General features: G+C 42.9%; 1 protein-coding gene across 1 annotated transcript in view; it reads left to right on the top strand.

Annotated features, from left to right (window-relative positions):
- Nucleotides 1-20610, top strand: part of REV3L (REV3 like, DNA directed polymerase zeta catalytic subunit) — a 250580-nt gene that overhangs the window by 214754 nt on the left and 15216 nt on the right. The window contains exons 25-31 of the mRNA XM_075063888.1: nt 1977-2183; nt 4566-4675; nt 7565-7679; nt 9977-10114; nt 10888-11078; nt 13508-13754; nt 15950-16159. Coding sequence (XP_074919989.1) covers nt 1977-2183; nt 4566-4675; nt 7565-7679; nt 9977-10114; nt 10888-11078; nt 13508-13754; nt 15950-16159 — 1218 coding nt within the window. The remainder of the gene's footprint in view (nt 1-1976; nt 2184-4565; nt 4676-7564; nt 7680-9976; nt 10115-10887; nt 11079-13507; nt 13755-15949; nt 16160-20610) is intronic.

Below are 20610 nucleotides of genomic sequence, written 5' to 3'. Positions count from 1 at the left end.
AACTGCTAATTCCTGCATTCTGTTTCAGTTGGCTTTTTTAAACATTACAGGTCTGGTCTACACTTGGAGGGAAGGGGTGTAATCAATCTAAGAGTTCAGCAGTCGACAGGAGAGCGATTGGGGATCAATTTATCCGTCTACACTACACACAATAAATCGATCCCCAACAAATCGATCGCTACTTGCCGATCCAGTGGGTAGTGTAGACATACCCTTAGAGACTAACAAAAGTGTGTGTGTGTGTGTGTGTGTGTATACACACACACACAACATGAAAAGATGGGGGTTGCCATACAAAGTTTTTTTTCTCCTGCTGATAATAGCCCACCTTAGTTGATTTGTCTCGTTAGAGTTGTGCGGAGATATAGGAAGAAGGGGACACACATCAGGGCACAAAGGGGGCTCTGGCTGATCACTACTTCCCACCACCCAACACAGATGTAATGAGGTTAAGTAGTGTCTGTATAAAGAAATGAAAACTACTGATTATTCCTCAAGATAGGCTTTTAATGACTCACGGCTATAAATGCAACACAGACAGAATAGGGAAAGAAAGATTAAAGACCAACATTGAATAAGGATTAATATAAATGACAAATTATATTGCAAACAAGCACAAGTACAGGTACTTATTACTATAAAAGCATGTTCTTGACATGGTTAATTTTACTGACGCAAAGCTGTTATTACCCTTTACTAACTATAAGTACAAACAAAGATACTATAAATTGATTAACTTTCTACTATTTTCTAAACAATTTAACACTAGTATTAAACTTTCACTACTATTTTTAATACTGCAGTTCTAATATAATCTGAGATTGAATTATCCCAACACTACCATTCTTAATACTATAGTGTCAGTACAACATGAGATCAAAACAGCTCGAGCAACCCAGACTTCTTTACTCCATTACTTTATTTTGCATGCAACCAGACTTTTTTACTTTAAAACCTTACCCTACCAAGAATATATTACCTTCTAGCCAACCACTCTTTGCATTGGCCAGGTGCAGATAGTCAGTGCAGTTCAGGTTTCCACGGTTCAGGGGGTGCGGGTCAGACCAATCAAAGAGAATAACTTCTTAGACCAAGACACACACACACACACACACACACGCACGCACACACCCTGAGGTTCTACACATTTAATCTCATCTTCCTACCCTACTTTGAAGCAGGTCAATCAATCAGGTTAGGCCAAATTTAGTGTTATCGCTTTGGCTGTGTAATTGATGCTTACTTATGTTCTTGTAACCAATTATTATTTTAGTTTGTAAGTTATGCTCAAGGAGATAGCTTACTTCTATATAGCCCACTGTCTCGACTGTGGTTTTCCTTAGTTTTCTAGGTAACTTCCCTCTAAATGGGTTATTGGCTTGATTGTGGGTGAGGTTATCTTGATGACCTGTGCCTAAAGGCCTAGCTCATCAAACCCACATAGGAATTTGTTTGTTGGCTGCAGTGTCTCTTAACCACAAGTTCCAAAGGTGGTTTCAATAAGCCGTACCCGGGGGCATGACCTATTATACCATATAGGAGTCAACATAAAAGGTTGTCTGGTTGTAGGCATCTTTTGACCACAAGTTGCAGCTTAATTTTGCAAAGCTTGTTTTTTAAACATAATTTTGCGAAGCTCATTTTATAAAGCTTCCGGAAGTCTTAGGCCTAACACTGCCAATACTGTTGTTCATCTTAAACTTGACAACACTCTTGCTCAAATTAATCACAAGTTGGCATGGCAACCTCTATCTTTTCATGTTCTCTGTGTGTGTATATCTATATCTTCCTACTGTATTTTCTACTCCGTGCATCTGATGAAGTGGGTTCTAGCCCACGAAAGCTTATGCCCAAATAAATTTGTTAGTCTCTGAGGTGCCACAAGTACTCCTCGTTATTTTTGCTGATACAGATTAACACAGCTACCACTCTAAAATCTTTAAACATTTTGTTTCTCTTCATTCCTTTTTTGGTAGCCTTCAGTAAGAAAGGGCGTGTTGCCAAGAATGTTGGAAGAAATTTTGAAGACCAGGATAATGGTGAAGCAGTCAATAAAGGCCTACAAGCATGACAAAGCTATCACTCGAATGCTTGAGGCACGTCAGCTGGGTCTTAAACTGATAGCTAATGTCACATTTGGTTATACTTCTGCTAACTTCTCTGGAAGAATGCCATGTATAGAGGTAAGGGATGCAGATAAAATGCAAAAGGGATTTAGGAAAGAGACTGTTGTTAAAGCAGCACTAGATAATGTAATGTCATTGCTTGAAACACATATTTAATCTAAATGCTACCATAAGTGCTGTTTTTTCTCTTAAAGTACCAAAAAAAACACCTTGGTTTCAGTTATGAGCTTAATATTTTGAAATCCATTTTGTAGTGATAAAATACTTAGAATTAGTATTTTCATAAAGATAAATTGGACTAGAGTTCCAATCATTGAAGTAAAACAATTTAGTGTAGCTGTTTGTCCTTTAAAAAAACAAACAAAAAAAGAGTACAATCCAAAAACTAGAGTAAACTGAAAGGTTTAAGTACCAAGGAAGGGGGAGGATTGCTTAGAATGCTCAGAGGCTACAGCTAGGAGTACTGGGATAAGATTGTGCTAAGGAAAATGTAGACTGTATGGAACAAATATGCTTTCTCCTGATTTCTGAATAAGTAATAGTGTAACAAATTATGTACATTCCATGTTAACTTATTTCAGCCTTCATTAAAATAAATTGAAATTTATTCTGCTGGTTTGTTTACTGCACAAGGTCTTACAAATAAAGTTACATATGTCCCTTAATTAGACATTTAGGACCTTATCCTAAAGACCCATACTCAAGAAAACTCCTCAATGATTTCAGTGGGGGGTTTTGGCTGAGTAAGGGCTAGAATCTCATCCTTGTGAGTGTAATTGTTCCTCAGTGTGCACTTACAAAACTAAGAATGATATGTAATATTAAGGAGACAATATATCATGTGGTTTACTCTTAAAGCTTGAATTAAAAGGCAAAAGGAAACCTCGTGATCAAAATGAATATATTTTCTGTGTACAGGAAAGAAGTTGACAACAGTAGCATTTTTATCATTTTCTTCCATTAACAACTGACACCTGATACGTTTGTCTGTCTAAGCAGCCACTGTTTTTAATGAATAATTGAAATTAGAGCGCGTAAATGGGTTGAGACTCACCACACGCGGCGCCTCCTGCTGGTGATTTCGGGAATTAGCTCGATTCCAGTGGAGCGCCCCCTCCTGGTGGTGTCCCATCCGTTGTTCTGCCCTCTGCTTTCCGCTCCTGTCGCTGGACCTGCATTGCTCCCTGCTCGGCGGCGTCCTCTTCGAGGCCACTGCCTTCTGGCAGTGTCGCTTAGTCCATCTGGGCCCCCTTCCGGGGATCAGTGATCAGCAGTTCTACACTCCAGCCACCGTGTCCAGCCACCCTCTGAGTCCAATCCCTCTTGTCAGGGATCTGGCGTAGTCTAAGGGCCACTCTCTACAGCCAATGGCTGGGTGTACTGGAAGGAGTGAAGCGGGGGACCCAGGCCTGCCCTCTTCTCTGGGTCCCGGCCCAGGGACCCTCCGGCAGCAGCCTCGCTGTCCTCCTTCTCTCCCCTCGTCTGTCTGCTTTCTTGGGCCGCTTCCCCTATGGCCCCTTGCACCCGCTAGGCCCTTCCTTTCAGAGCCTGCAGCCTGGCAGGTTATGGGCTCAAGCTCCCTAGCCTCCCCGAGCCTGGCCAGCACTGCGCTGTCTGCGGTGCTAGTCTCCTCCCTTGGAGACTGACCTTCCCCTGTCAAAGGCCTGGGACAGACTGACTGCTCCTGCTCTGGGCAGTCTTTATATACATCTGAGCCTGGTCCTGATTGGCTGTCTCCAAACTGGGCCCTGATTGGCTCCCCGTCTGCGCAGGCGCCCTGGCCTGCCACAGCCCACTCTCACAGGGAGTGGTGCAGTCTGCCCCACTACAGAGAGAAAAAGACCTTTTAGGTCATCATGTCCATCTCTTTCTTAATGCATATTTGCTCCATAGTGTACATTCTCAGGTGCATAGTCTAGTTTTAAATGACTCAAGAGGTGGAACTTCCACCACTTCATTAGGGAGATTTATTAAACTATGAATAGCAGTTCCTGTGAGGTTTTTCCTGATATCCAGTCTACATTTTCCTTAGCACAGTTTTATCCCAGTACTTCTAGCTGGAACCTCAAAGAGCATTCTAAGCAATCCTCTTCCTTGGTACTTGAACCTTTCAAATATCTGTAGCTGGTTATAACTGCCCTTCACTTACTTAGGTAAGCTAAAGATGTAATCTTTCCTTCTAAATTAATTCCTCCACCACCACAATCATTTCTGTTGCTCTTTCCTGAATTCTTTCCTGTTCTGTTGATTTATGTTTACGGTAAATCAGTTTTCAGAATTTTCTTTCTATTGTTGATTGTTTTTAAACCAGCAAATGCAGTTGTTTACTTTGCATGATGATGATAATGCAGAGATGGATTCAGAGTGATGCTGATTTACATGGGTTGTTTTGATTGCAGTAGCACAGCAGGAAAGATTTTCAGTGTATCTTATTTGCAGATTGGGGATAGTATTGTCCATAAAGCCAGAGAGACCTTGGAGCGAGCTATAAAACTGGTGAATGATACGAAAAAATGGGGAGCTCGGGTCGTATATGGCGATACTGACAGGTAATTAATAGTTGCTTTTTCTGATGCTATGTGAAACCATTTTCTTCCTTTCCACATCACAAAGGAGGTTATCACTGTGATCTGCATGCAGAAGCTTACAGCGGGTCTCCATGGATCTATTTTTCTGTTTTAATAAATTATATTTGCCTGTTGCATTAAACATACAGTTCAATACATGTTTAAATTCAGACTGTTAAGTTACCTTTATGGAGCCTGGGCTGGCTCCCCGACCTTGCAGAGCTGTCAGATGGGGTCAGCTGGGCTACGATGGCAGCTCCCAAGCTGCTGCTCATAGGGATAGAGACCCCCTTCTATCCCACCAGTCCCTCAAAAACTATTTGGTGGTTTCTGTTTGACTCCCAACCACTAGTGTTAGTGCAGGGGTGGGTGGAGGGTGCACACGCTTAAAGGGACCAGAGCCCTGCTGGTATAGTTCTTAACTGATGTGATGGGGGGGTGGCCAGACCAGAGCTGCCCCTTTTGAACCAAGTGCCTTTGGTTACTGTGTCTGTGATCTGAGTCTAATGTTGGCCCTGCATGAAGTATTCACACTCTATTTTAAATTGAAACCAACTTGCACTTCATAACTAATAGTCCTGCAATATGTATACTGAAAGTACAAATAGGATATGTCCTGTTAGCTAATACACATATTAAGCAATAAATTTTCTAGCTGGCTTTCAATAAAGAAAAATTGACCATTAAACCTCTCAATTTGCCAAAGATCATTATGGTAATTTTACAAAGAGTGGGACAAGGAGCTTTTCTGATATAACATAATGACAACATTCTGCTCAGGACCTTTGTTCATTTTAACAGTGAAAATGAGCAAGAGGAGAGAACTCTTCCAATTACTGAAGATAACTACAGCCTGGTACATAAAAAGTGTCTAATCTTCTCCTGTTCTGTGTAGTGCTCATGAGCAGCACAGTAACATTAGCCATTGAACAATTATCTTTAACTCTGTGGTATAACTAGTCCTTTAGTAATATGGTATCAGCTGTTCAGGTTTCAGTGCTAAGAAATAGAGATCCCAGTTCTTCCATGCATTTCACTACATGTCGTCTTGTCGATATTGGTAATTTTATACATAGAAGGCCCACTGTAAAAAGTGTTTCCCTTTGCAAAGGCATTTAAGCAGATTTAGGCAAGTTTCACCTATCAAGTGTTTGGAAAGACATGCACCCCCTACCTATTCTCAAGACTTATGGGATTTCTCAAGTTCAACGAACTTTTAGCCATAGTGCCCGACCACGGGTGCTTGAACTATGCTAGTGATGGTAAGAAATAGGTCTGGTCCAGCAGGCTGTAAAGTTCTCCATCCCATTGTCTGGAATAACTTAAAGTATATTTATTATTTTCCTGATTTATTTATTTTTTAATAAAAAGCTTTGGGGTGCTTTTTTGCCTCCAAATAATGAGAAATAGGGACACTGTTAGCAAGGCAGAAAATTCTTTTCATTTACCCATTGTGGGCAGGTGTGAGACACGAGTTAACTTGTTGTTGTGGGGATTCTTTATTATATGCTTATATTTATTGGTGTATTCTGGTCTCTAAAGGTAGTATGCACATTTCCTGTAATTAGAGCATACACTACTTTTTCGATACGGTCTTTCTCCTTAGATGGAAGGTCTGTCATGACTCTAGACAATCTCTGCTACAAGCATATCTATCTAGTATTGTACTTACAGTTTGTTTAAAATAGTATATTTATAATGGCAGTAGAATTCAAACTGTAATCTGATTCTATTCCTAATGGTTTGCTTTTTCTGGATTCTATCTATATTGGAAGGATCAGATGGAGATAAAAGGTTTTATTCCCTCTGAAGTTCTGCCCACTGAAACAAGAAGCCAAAATTAGATGCCATGAGTTGTCGATTGAGCACTGAGTAAGGGTGACCATTCACACTGCTCAGTTATTGTTTCAGGTTGTCTGCAGATATTGCATCAGTTTGCATTTGGTGTACAGATTTTTATCTGGTTATCTTCACAGCCATAAGGACTTAGAGATTCAATATTTTTTTTTAAAAAGCTGAAGTTCTGGAGCACCAAATCTCCTCCTCCAGATGAGAACCAGCTCACCAAGCCATCAAGTGCCATTCCAACTTGACCCCTTCTGCACAGCCACTTCTCTACTAAATTCATACTGAATAAACTGTTTAGTACCATTTATATTCTTTATCCCTCCTCCATAAAGAATTTGCTGTTTCTCGCTCAACTGCCCACAGCCTAGCACTTTCAGATCCCAGATACAGCATAGAATCTTTTGTCAGGGCCGCCCGGGGGGGCAAGTGGGACAATTTGCCCCAGGCCCCACAGGGGCCCCCATTAGAGTTTTTTTGGGGCCCTGTAGTGGGGTCTTTCACTCGCTCTGGGGCCCCCAGAGCTTCTTCCGCTCTGGGTCTTCAGCGGCAATTCAGCGCCGAAGTGCCCTGAAGACCTGCAGCAGGGGGTCCTTCCACCCCAGGACCCGCCGCCAAAGTGCCAGGTCTCCGCCGCCGAAGACCCCAGGCAACCTGAATCCTCTGGGCGGCCCTGTCTTTTGTCTCTGATGTCATAGGACTTGGGGCTGGGTTGCATGTCTTGGAGCCAGAAATGTAAAAATCTATTCAGTGGAAGAACTGGGATGCATAGACTACCAGGGGGAGGTAGGTAGGCAAGAAAATGAAGTGCTATAAAGAAAGCAGTAGGGGAAGGGGTTGCTGTGAGAAGTCGAGGATGTGTCAGTGAGTAGACTGGTGGACAATCTCAACGAATTTTGTCAACCACATATGTCCCTGTTTCCCAGTCAAGATACTGGCAAATGTATTATAGTTTGTAAACCCATTCCAGGATATATGTTGAAGTAATGGTAGCCTTACTTCCTATTTCCTCTTTTATCTTTTTAGCATGTTTGTACTGTTGAAAGGAGCCACTAAGGAGCAGTCTTTCAAGATTGGCCAAGAAATTGCTGAAGCTGTAACAGCTACCAACCCAAAACCAGTAAAACTGAAATTTGAAAAGGTAAAAGGAAAATACACTTTTCCCCAAATGTCTAGATAGAAAATGTTATCTCTTTAAACATGTTAGGGGGTCAGCTGTTCAATAAGGTTTCAGTTGTGATCAGTGACTTAACAGAATCATGGGTGTTTCTCTGAGTTTACGGCCAGCAGTCCTTTCAGCTGCATTTCGTTGTCCTGCAGTTGTCAGAGGAGGTCTGCAGAGAAAATTTAGACATATTTATCCCAGTCACCCACAGAGAACAGGTTCTTGAATGCAGTGTGGAGCAAAATAATTCTAATATTATTGCACATCCAAAAGAGCAGTGAAGACTCTTTTTAGTAGGAGTTTGTTGTTTTCATAAATGTCTCCTTCACTTGTATTGACATGGTGAATGGTAAGAGTTAAATCAGATTAAAGGCCATTATATTTTTGAGACTGTCCTTTCATTTAGTATTTTAAACTAATTTAATTTTTAGAGAGGGAGAGACAGCAAAATTCAATAAAACAATACTGAGAGTCTGGTGGTTCTTCAAGTGATAGTCCCTATATGTAGTCCACTGTGGGGTGCGCATGTGGTCCTTGCAACTGAGATCGGAAGATTTTTCATTAGCAGTGTCTGTTTGTCCATGCCTGTGCCCTGTACCTTCTTGTGCTCCAAACTGACGACATAAGGGAAAGCATGGACCAATCACCTCTCCAGTTCCTTTCTACCACCTCTAATCTCAGACTGAAGCCCTGTGGTGTCCACAGCTTTGCTAGCGTTCCTACCTCAAATTCAGGTTTTTTTTCTGTAGCTGACCTTTGTAGATAGATAGTATGGGGCTTTCTCTATCATTTGGGGTACTTAGAATGCCCAAGATCCCCACTTCAAGTCCTGTGCAGCCTGCCCCCTGTTGTTTCCAGTGAGTGATTCCATGACACTTGCTTATACTGGTTGGGTAGCCCCACATTCCCTCCAAGTGCAATATTTGTTGTTCCTTTCGGCTCCAAACCTGGCAGTCTTGTGAGTTCCAGCTCAGAAGATATCTGATGGAGTGTTGGATGAGGCCCTAGTCCGACCCAGGGTCTGATGACCCCCTGTAAATCGGCCAGAGGTGCCAAGAGGTGCCTCACCAAGCATGGTGCTCCCTTGCTCTGGAACATCAGAGGGCAGAACTAAGGACTCTTAACAGGAAGAGCAGATGGGAGGAGGGAACGAGCAAGCAATCACGTGAAAAGTGAGAGAAATTCTCTCTAGTCCTTATCTAAGAAGACGATTTTCTCCCTTATGCCCTCCAAATCTGATGAGACTCATGCTCCAGTATGGATATGTCAGGAGCTCCTGGGGATCATGGATCCAACTTGGCTCATGGGGAGCCAAGAGTGTTCCAAAACCACCAATCACCGAAGGAGCTGGCCCAGCCCTATCACTAGCAAGGCAAAGAAGGGAGCAGTCATCAACTGAACCAACAGTAGAGTCCATCAGCAAGGAACAGGATACAGTGGTACCAACACTCATTGTCTGACCTAAATTGGCACTGTTAGCTCTGCCAAAAGGCAGAATCCTCTCCCCCTCTCCATCCTCTATGGCTGGGTGTACTATCTTCAACAATCTGGCTGTGTATTCTGACCCACCGTCACCAATACTCACTGATAAGGTGACTAGTAGCGATGCCTGCAGTGTCAGTTCATCATTCACCAGTACAGTTGATCAGCCTAGAGTTACAAGGCCTGTGGAATCTGAGGACTCCTACTCCTCCTTGGTGTCTAAATATGATTTTATTCATTATAGTTTTTCTGTATTCACTGACAAACTACCCCAGGAATTTAGACCACAATTCCAGGCCTTGGTCTGGGGCATGGGGAGGTTTAGGGCACAAGCACAGACCAAAAGATACTGCTAATGAAAAATCTTCCAGTCTCAGCACCCCACAATGGAATACCCATAGGGACCACACATCTCAAAGAACTTCAGTTACTGTAAGGTAAGTAACCTTTCTTTATGACTTAGAATGGCAAAAGAATTCAGAATGATGGCTGTCACTGTTAGACTGTATGTGACTTTGTGTGCCTGAATATTACAGGATCTTCAGTTTGCATATCACATGTGGCAATATCTAGGTAGAGCATAAGGTGAGTATGGAATGACAGTCTGAACCTACACTTTTCCTGTGAACCTTTAATGTTCCTTTAACTTACTTTTTATTTGTGTTTGTGAGCAAACAAAAGGTGTAAAAAGTCAAAATTAACATTTCCTTAGAAAAACCTCTAAACATGCAATCCTGTTATGCTGCTAATGAATAACAGTATAAAGAGGCTACATGTTTTTAACCCTACAGGTGTATTTGCCTTGTGTCTTGCAAACCAAGAAGAGGTATGTGGGATACATGTATGAAACACTGGATCAAAAGGACCCAGTATTTGATGCAAAAGGCATAGAGACAGTTCGAAGAGATTCTTGTCCTGCTGTTTCCAAGGTAAAATACACACAAATTCTTTCAAGTTTTACAAATGCAGTATATTGTTCCACTGCAGTCCTTAAAAATCATTTCAATACATGCACCTGTAAAAATTCTAATTCTGAAGACGAGATCTTCTTTGTTCTTCGGGGTTTTCTCCATTGTTTCTGGCACAAATAGGGTCTTCAGGGCACTTTGGCGGCGGTAGTCCCAGAGTGGAAGGACTTCCCGCCGCCGAATTACCACCGAAGCGGGGGCCCCCTGCCACCGAGGCCCTCAGGCCCCCTGAATCCTCTGGGCGGCCCTGTCTGTAAGTCATGGATAAGTCTTCCATTAGAAAAGTATGTGTTGCAAGAAAGGAACAAGTAATATGGAAAATATTGTTAACCTCAAATAAATTGAGAAACAGCTGTTCATATGGTGCATTTATTTAGCACCTTTGAAGAGTGGAGGAGGATACTGAAAGGTGTCATACATAATATTCTATTTCAAAATTAAGAAAAATCTTTCTATATAGTATAGTGGCATTTTGCCATATGTTTGTCATATAAATTCCATATACAGTGCTCTTTTTATGGTTTTCTTTGCTTTGTAAAATAAAAATAAAGAGATGGAAGATACTCAGGGGTATCCTAGAGAAAAACAAAAATTGATACTTTTTTTAAACAAATGTATGTTTTTGAATTTATACTGAATATGTTATAAAATATTTCTTTATATAACTTAAATTCCTTTTACTCATGTTGAACGAGAAGATACAGATTTTTCACATCTCTCCTTTTGTTTTGAAGATACTGGAGCGTTCTATCAAGCTGCTATTTGAAACACGTGACATAAGTCAGATCAAACAGTATGTTCAGAATCAATGCATGAAATTACTAGAAGGCAAAGCCAGCATGCAAGATTTCATCTTTGCGAAGGAATACAGAGGGAGTTCCGCTTACAGACCTGGAGCCTGTGTACCAGCCCTAGAAATCACAAGGTAAATGAGAAGCCTAAAAGTGCTACTTGTGGATTTATCAGCAGCGGCAGCTCCAGGCACCAGCGCTCCAAGCGCGTGCCTGGGGTGGCAAGCCGCGGGGGGTGGCCTGCCAGTCCCTGCGAGGGCGGTAGTCAGGCAGCCTTCAGTGGCTCGCCTGCAGGCGGTCCACCAGCCCCGCGGATTTGGTGGCAATTTGGTGGCGGGTACGCCGAAGCCGTGGGACTGGTGGACCTCCCGCAGGCAAGCCACCGAATCTGTGGGACCGAAGACCTCCCGCAGGCGTGCTGCCGAAGGCTGCCTGACTGCCGTGCTTGGGGCGGCAAAAAAGCTACGGCCATCCCTGTTTCCTTAATCTTTTTTGTGCATCTGGTTGTGGTTCTCAGCCCACTTCTCAGAGAGCATATGTCTACATCCCAGAGGACCATAGCAATTAGTACTAGCCCTAGTTGGGTGTCTCAGAAGAGAGAGATTAAGGCCAGGTCTACACTGCGACTTTAAATCGGTTTAATGGCCGATATACCGATTTAACGCTGTATCCGTTCACACGACGTCGTCATTAATATCGAGTTAAACGGCTCCTTAAATCGATTTCGGCATCCTCCCAAACGAGAGGGTAGCGCTAAATTCGATAGTGATAACTCGGATTAGGGTTTGTGGACGGAAATCACGTTATTGGCCTCCGGGCGGCATCCCAGAGTGCAGCACTGACCGCTGTTGGACAGCAATCTGAACTCGGATGCAGCGGGCAGGTAAACAGGAAAAGCCCGCGAACTTTTGAATTACATTTCCTGCTTGCCCAGCGTGGAGCTCTGATCAGCACGGCTGGCGATGCAGTTTGAAATCGAAAAAAACTCCAGCAATAGACCGTACGGGAGATACTAGGTCTGATCGTGTATGGGGAGCAAATCTGTTGTATCCAGCTCCGTTACAGAACACGAAATGCACAAAGCGTTTGAATAAAAAACTCCAGGATACACAGCGCTGTGTGACAAGCGTAACGGGAAGCCAGAGACTCAAATGGACGCTCATGAAGGGAGGGAGGGGGTACTGGGACTCCAGCTATCCCACAGTCCACAGCAGTCTCTGAAAATTATTTGCATTCTTGGCTGAGCTCCCATTGTCTGTAGGTTCAAACACATGTCTGGCGTGGTTCAGGGAACAGCTCCTCAGTTTATTTCCCCCACCACCACGTGAAAAAAAAAGGGAAAGATTGCTGTGCCTATGGCGTTTGCTCAATGCACTCCGCGAAAAAGGCGCCAAAGGGTTGTCTGCTACCTTCACAAAGGGAGGGGTGAGGCTGTACCCAGCACCACCCGGGGCAGTGTTTTCTGCCCCATCAGGCACTGTGCTCTCAACCCGGAAGTGGGAACATTGGATAGCTGAGGAACAGCTACCAACAGTGCACCGCTCCTGAAATCGATGGTAGCTGGACATGGACGCAAACAATCGATTTCGGGATCCCACTGTGGACGCGCTAAACCGATTTTATTAGATCTGTTTTGTAATATCGGTTTAAGCTAATTCGAAATAATCGTGCAGTGTAGACGTACCCTAAGGATTGAATAATCATGAAAACCCAGTTTCTTCCTTACTACTAGAGATTATCACTCAAGGTCAAGAACAAGGCCTACTGTCAAGGCAGTGTAGTGAAACCCATGCTGTTACTGATTGTTCTGTGTATAAAGGACTTCAATCTCAGAGGTCATTTGGTGCCTCTCACTGGCAGTAGATTGATTTTGTAGAAAAAATGTTGCTAGTGGATTCTCTCATTTTAATATTGTTAAGCATCTCTTCTGCCATAGTCTGTGATATTAGACAGCAGTCCCGCTTGTTTTTAGCGTGTACTTCACCATACTGATATTTTAACAATAAAAGGTCAGCTGCATGTGAACCACTTTAACATATTTTGCCAATCACTTGAATTTTTCCTTATATTCAGTACAAAATTTGTTAAACCTATGGCCGTATTTTTCCTAGTAAAATAAAATGGATACCAGAAAACAAATCCTGCTCTTAGCTCTAGACTATAAAGTCCTTTGCATTCTGGTCATTTGTGCTCATTTTAATATAGTGGCTGCTCTTTTATAAAGTGTTCCTTTAACTTAGGGGTAGTCAAAAGGTGACCTATAAACCAAATATGACCTGTGGCCACCCGGCTACTTCTGGAGGCTGGGCTGTTTGGATCAAGATGGAGCACAGTTTGCGACGACCTGTATTCCATGTAGAACATACCTCTCTTTTAAAGGTCAAGACAGCTTGCTGTGTGCTCCTTTTTATGCTTGTTAGGTGCAGAACTCAGGCTTCAGGAGAGCTGTTGATATGACCTTTAGTTGGGTCAAGTCTGGATGCCCTGATTTAAATACCTATTTGTTTCACTTGCTAGTATTTAATTTTAAGATACATTGTGAAGGCTTTTTTTTTTTAAACAGGAGGATGCTTGCATATGACCGTCGTTCTGAGCCTCGAGTTGGGGAAAGAGTACCCTATGTCATTGTGTATGGCATGCCAGGATTACCTCTTATACAACTGGTGAGGCGGCCCATTGAGGTCCTACAAGATACCAGCCTGAGGTTGAATGCCACGTACTACATCACCAAACAAATTCTTCCACCCCTGGCTAGAATTTTCTCGCTAATTGGCATAGATGTTTTCAGCTGGTATCATGAATTGCCAAGGGTAAGCTTGTCAGATAACACTCAGTGTATCTGGGTGGTACTTGAATTTGATTACTCTTTTTTAAATAGAGCTTTATGTGAGGTAACAGTAGGAGTGATATATTTTACAAGGTAATAATTTGGTGCCTGAGTATATAAATTAAATCACTAAACCCTCTGCAGTTCTTTCACTTAGTAAAATTAGTTTCTATTGCAGCTCTTGTACTCAAGGTTGGGCCTATCCATATCATCAGCTGTGTTTCCTGGCCTCTTCCAAAATTAATTCCAAAGAATCCAAGTATATACTACATGTGTTCTTTGCTAACATATCTGGATATGGATCTGGTTTTGCATTTGCATTCATCCTTTAATTTTCTCTCTAATGCCTGCATGCATCCACTCAAAACCTATGAAAGGCCCGTGTACATATCTGGCTCTCTTGAAAAAGGAAAGTTTATATTTCTACATCAATATGTTTATGAGAGATGACGCACCAAAAATAACAGGAAAATATTTAAAAAGTGAATGACAGGAAATTTTAAACCCTCATGTCTCTGAAACTCTGTGATTTGTCCAGGAATATTCAGGGGGGGAAATCTACTCTGGGTTGAGATGTAGTAAGTGAAATGTTGGGTGGATTCTTTTGTTTTTGTTGAAGATACGGAGAGTAAAAAATTGTGCTTATACAAAAAGTTAGCTTTATCCTTAACTATGGAGAGACCGGCACCCCTCCGTAATGTGTTGTATTTATTTAATTGTCACTCAATAGAATCATAATTTAAAATGTCAGGAGTTTTGTTTTTATGCTAATAATGTCCATACAAACTGTACTTTCACTTCTGCTTCTTTCCTATTCTGGATCAATCCACTGTGAGAGTCACACAAGCGAATACCTTCAACAGATTGCTCCAGTAGAACTTGTGGCTCCACAGTGCCAAGTCCCTGGGAAACTTGTCCCTTTCTTACTGCTCTCTCTAGGCAGTGGGGAGGTTCTTCATTCTTATAACAACTGACTGCTCTTCACCCTTTTGTAGAACCTGGTGCTTTTTACACTTTTGTGTACCCCAGAGATCAGACCCTGGCATGACCAGAAACCTCAAAATTCCCCTTGTTTTTTCAATATGTTCTAGTTTCTCCTACCATGTGGTAGACAATGTTCCCTCCTGGCTTTTTGGTACACTCATTACAAGACTCACCTGTACACTCTGCCTCCCCATATCCCACCCTATTGAATACTGGACAACACAGCTCTCAGGAGCTCTTTCTCTCCATCGTGATGGATTAAAAGGTCAAGACAAGTTTTGTGGCAGCTGTTAGATGAGAGGAGGCAAAGGCAGTGCCGGTGAGCCTTATATGCAGAGTGCTTACTTTCTTCAAGGGGAGCTGGGTGAAGTACCCTGAGAGGAGAGAGGTATCTGTATGCAGTGAGAGGAGGGCCAAGCTCAATAAGTCTGTCTGGGGTGAGGGGTAGAGTAGAAGGAAAAGTGTCCAGGGCATGGGGAAGAGGGCTAGGTGGAAGACTCTGCCAGGAATTAGACGGCAACCCTAATATTTAAGAGTAAACCTGGCATTTTGGTGGATCTTAGAGCCTTTTTTCTTAATGTATCCCTGGGTGTTTGGGCTAAAGTCACCAGTGAATGGACGTGAAAAGTGTGTGACAGGGAATTGCATTAGTACTTGGAAACTAAACTTGGTGGAAGAGAGGTGGAACTCAGAAGAGGGAAAAAACTGTTAACTTCTGTTCAGTGTTATATTTGGGGCCTAAAATTTCCCTGTCTCTAATACGTGAAATGAGAACAATTGAAACTGCAACCATGGGGGTACTCAGAAATGAGTTAGATCAGCACCTAAGAAAAAGCTTTTCAGGATACCAGCTAAACCGATTTGTGACTGTAGGTTGGCAAGATGAGTTCCTCCTGTCCAGGAATATGTCTAGCATGTAATTCTGTTACTGATTCTGCTGCCTCATGCTGAGCTTGGCTGTGAAATAGCTCAGAGTGTATGGGTGGTCTCTGTATATGTAGCTTACCACATATTGAAGCACTTAGGCATAAGTCATATACTTTAGATGAAGAGAGTTCTTGATAATAACTAACACATGAGTCCAAGCTCTGCAGATCCTGTTAAATTTATATACCTTACAAATCTGATGAAAGACTCAGGCATAAATATAGCAGCCGACTTAAGAGTTCCTCCTCTCTCAAATTTTTTTTATAGATCCAGAGAGCTGCCTCCACTGCCCGAACCGAGCTGGAAGGCCGAAAAGGCACGATCTCCCAGTATTTCACTACCTTACACTGTCCTGTGTGTGATGAACTGACACAGCGTGGGATCTGTAGTAAATGCAGAAGCCAGCCACAGCATGTGGCAGTGATTCTCAGCCAAGAAATCCGAGAGTTGGAGCGTAAGCAGGAACAACTGGTCAAGGTAGGAATAAAGCAGACACAGCATTTTGTCATTGACCATTTAGTCAGCTGCCCCAATACAGAGATGCAGAATTAACTTAAAAAGTGGCTGAACTTTTTCCCTGAGAGTAAAGAAGATCACAGGGCAACATTTTAGTGGGTACCCTTTAAAATTAAAATGCTCAGTTGTTCTGAAACTAAATTGAAACACAAAGCACAATCCAGCTGCATAATATCGGCTGCTATCTTCCTATATTTGTATCTTTGTCTGTTTGTATATAGCATCTGGCACTATAGTAGCCTGGCATTGTACAACACTGAAGAAAATACTTAGAACAAGAAGATGTTTGTGTCTCATCTCCATTCTTCTTAGCAAAAGATTATGAATGTTAGATTTTTTTTTGTGGTGAAAATGTCAAAAGTTATGGAAACCCATCCAAAACACAGGCATTTTGTACCAAAATAACTGATTAATTTCCAGTTATACTTCAAATAGCAAGAAGTGTTTGTGTGTCAGAAAAACAATACATACCTGAGGCCTACAGGGATATGGGAAGGGGCTAAGTAAATCTATGGGGGGCACTAATCACCATCTTCCTATTTAGAAATAATGGGAAGGTGTCACAAAAATCTCCTGTATCCCAATGAGACTGTCGCTTGATTTAAATCGCAAGGTAAAGGTTCTGGATAAAACTAAACATTCAGTTTGTAGGTACAGTCAGTTAAGCAGGTAGTTCGTTTGTCTAACTTATCAAAGAAATGCAGAGTGTAATTTAAATATTTATTGATCTGTTCTGGCACTGGGATTTAGGAGCAGTGCACAGAGCTGTAATGGGGGAATTATATATTTGAGAATGGTTTGGAGTCCCTGTTTGTTAATGAGTTACGGTTTTATAACGGAACAGCTATGTTTTTGTTTCAAATAGGGATGATGAAATACATGTGTGGTGGCAGCCTGGCTTGTCAGCAGCAGCAGTGTCTGTTAAAAAATCAACTCTACTGTTGCTTCCCTATGTCCTCAGGATCTTTGCCATAGATCAAAGGGCACAGAATGGGCAAAGAGGGAGTCCGACTGTTAGCATCCCCTAGGGTTGGGATCAGTGATCAATATAATTGCTGACTGTTTAAGCTCTTATTGGTTTAGCATTCAGCAACTTGCATACCCAACAGCACATGCTGCCAAGAACACATCACCCCAGTGCTACATTGCCTTCCCTGAGTTCCCAATGAAAGCTTGTTCAAAGTCAAGATTCAGTCATCATCAAAGCTCCTTATGGGATTCACTCAAACTCCCTCTGGGCCATTTCACCCTGTGTGATCATTACTTGACTGGAACAATGGGACTTCTAATCTGGAGGGTTAGGTTTGTGGGCAGGTGGCAGAGCTTCCTCAGAGACTAGCCCAGGAATGTGCAGCTCATTCCCAGAATGATCACAAATCTCAAGAGCTTTCAGAATGCAATATAAAACCCACTTCGTCGAGAAGTGTCTCCATGGGTGCTCCATGCCTGGATGTGCACACACTTAGTCACTCTTAATTGGAGATTTTCAGCAGCAGTGTCCATGGGTCCATGCCTATGCCCTGGTAACAGAGTATATAGAGAGGGGCAGACCCACCACCACTCCTGTTCCTTCTCAACCACCTGCAGCTTGAGATGGAGCATCACAGTGTCCAACAGCTAGCTGTGCAGCTTGCTACCTATCTTGTTTATTTGTTGGGGGGGGCGGTTTGGGGGGGGGGTTGTTTTGTTTTTAGTTTTTGTTATTTAGCACAGTTTGTGTTTGGGGGAGGGGAGCAGTTCCCTTTTTTCCTTTGCCTGCTCTGGGCCCATTTGTTTTCTTGGGCCTTGATCCACAGCCTCAGGGACAGGTTATGTATAACACCCTGGGCTTTAAACCCTGCTGGATCTCCCATAAGTCTTTCCTCCACAGTGACAGTCATTCAAGCTGCCTCCGCTGCCTGGGAGAAGCTCTCATCCCCTCCAAATATAAGATCTGCTCAGGTTTAAAAAGCAGATCTAAGAAATTGAGGCAGGACAGACTAAACTCCTGTGGATGGAGTGATCTCTGAGAGCTGCAGGATCTAATTCACCCCCCTATCCTTTGGATCCGGCTGCTCAGAGAGCCCCAATAACTGTCTCCGCTGTGACAGTAAGCAAAGACACTGGGCGACTTCCAAAATTATCTAGACCAGAGGTTAGACAGTTATTTTTTGGTCAAAGTCTAGATTTCGTGGTCAAGGACCAGACTTCAGAGAAAATAATAATAAAAATTAAGAATAATAAGTACAGTAAATAAAAAGATTTCAGGGCCTGCTCAAAAGCATGTGGAGGTCTGGATTTATCCTGCGGTCTGCCTATTGACTACGCCAATCGAGGCTGCAAAGAAGAAATGACCTCTTTCTCCAGAATGGGATGAAAGAAAAGAAACACATCCTTATAAAGGTACCTCTGAGGCTCCCATCCCCACTGATATGGAGACCACAGCACTGGCTAAGAAGATCATGCTGTGACATACCAGGGTGCAGTCTTACTAAAGAGTAGTTGTATCACTCCTGTCCTCTAACCTGGGGTGCCCTTTACAATGCTTTACTGCTGTAGCCTCCAGCCAGGACTGCTCACAAACAGCCTCCAGCATGCAAGGTCTGTATGTTGGCTGCAGCCGGCCAACAACATCTGGGCTCTTACCAGCCTTCGTTATACAGCCAGGTAACCACAACACACTCCCAGTCTTAGCTTTTTCCCCAGAAATGTATGTCCAGCCCTTCTGGCCAATCCAACTTTATATAAAATCTGTTGTTAATTTAATAGAAATAATATGCACACTGCTTCCTACCCCAAATGGACTTTCCCAGACGCTTCAATTTAAACACATTGGATTAGATCAAACAAGTTTGAGAGATTTTAATTAATACAAGTAATGAGACATAAAAGTCAGAAATGGTTACAAGAAAAAAGTTAAAATACTACTGGTGCCTAACTTAACAAACTCTACCAGATTCAAGCAAAGTTTCTCACCATATGCTTTCAGCAGTCTGACTGACCAGACTTCTTAGGTCAGGACCCCTTCTCCGAAAGTTCAACAAATGCTTCCTTTGTCACTTTGGGGGCCACGAACACGATGGGCAGGGAGAGAGAGGGGGGTGTCTTTGTTTGTTTGTACCTCCTTTTTATAGTGTCAGTCCCCCTCTTGAAAAATACTTTCATCTGAGATTCAGGAGACAGTCTATATAGAAGGATGTTCCCTGCTGCTTTTTTCTTACCTGTTTAAATGTCCTTTGTTTCCCTTCCTACGTGATGACTCTGTTTACTGCTTACATTCAAATTAAACAGAGCATACATAGAGACCACGGTACCAGCACCACTTGCTCCTCCAGTAGATATGGAAGGTTTCCAAGGTATTTGTACAAGATTCCTCCACCTTCCAGCCTCCTTTCTTTGAGACAGACTTCTTTGTCAACCTCAATTTGGAACATGTGTTAATAACACAATTCAGTGGAATCTTATAACTTCACAATGTTGCCACACATATTTTATTAGGACAGTAATGACCAGCAAATTATGAGTGTTCAAATGATACCTCACAAAGCATACTTTGTACAAAGATTATCACAATAGTGTGTGGGGTGTGGACCTATGTTCCCTGTAAGCTGCGCACTTGAGTGGCCACATGGGAGAGATTTAAGTGCCACCCAGCTGATTAGGAGAGCACACACAGCCAGCAGCATGTGTTCAGGTGCCCCTCCCCGCCACGTTGCACCATCCTGCAGTAGCTCCCAGGGCCACCCTGCTGGCTGTGCGGGGGTTCAGGGGGAAGAGGATGCTGATGTCAGGATGTTGTCATTCCCTCCTCCCCCATACCTCATCTCCATAGAGCAAGGGAGAGACATGGGACACAGCCTGGCTCAGGACTCAGAGCTGCTGTGGGGAAGGGTGAGTGGCTGCATACCTTTCTTAAAGAGACAGTGCTCTGTTTTCTGAGATTTCCCCAGCAGCCAGCTCACACAGTCTCCCCCACACACACTCTCTCTCCTTCCCTCCCCGCCCATATATCCCATCTCTGCAGAGCAGGGGAGGAGAGATATCAGGGCTCAGGAGAGCTTTCAGTGAGTGTCTTAAAGAGACCGCACAGAGCGTCTCTCAGAAACTTTCCCAGCAGCCAGCACACACACTGTCTGTGTGTGTGTCTGTGTCTGTCTGTGTGTCTGTATCTCTCTCTCACACACACGCACACAGTCTCTGTGTCACACTCACCTTCTAACACATACTTGTATTATTGTTGTTACTTCTTGGTACTTTCTGCAATGCACATATATTCTCTGTAATTTTATTCTTTCAAAGTTAGGGCTGCCCAGAGGATTCAGGGGGCCTGGGGCAAAGCAATTTCAGGGGCTCCTTCCTTAAAAAAAAGTTGCAATACTATAGAATACTGTATTCTCCTGGGGACCCCTACGGGGCTCAGGGGAAATTCCCCC

This window comes from Chelonoidis abingdonii, chromosome 3 (genome assembly GCF_003597395.2).
Source record: "Chelonoidis abingdonii isolate Lonesome George chromosome 3, CheloAbing_2.0, whole genome shotgun sequence".
Lineage (NCBI taxonomy): Eukaryota > Metazoa > Chordata > Testudines > Testudinidae > Chelonoidis > Chelonoidis abingdonii.
This window is presented reverse-complemented; position numbering and strand designations above follow the sequence as displayed.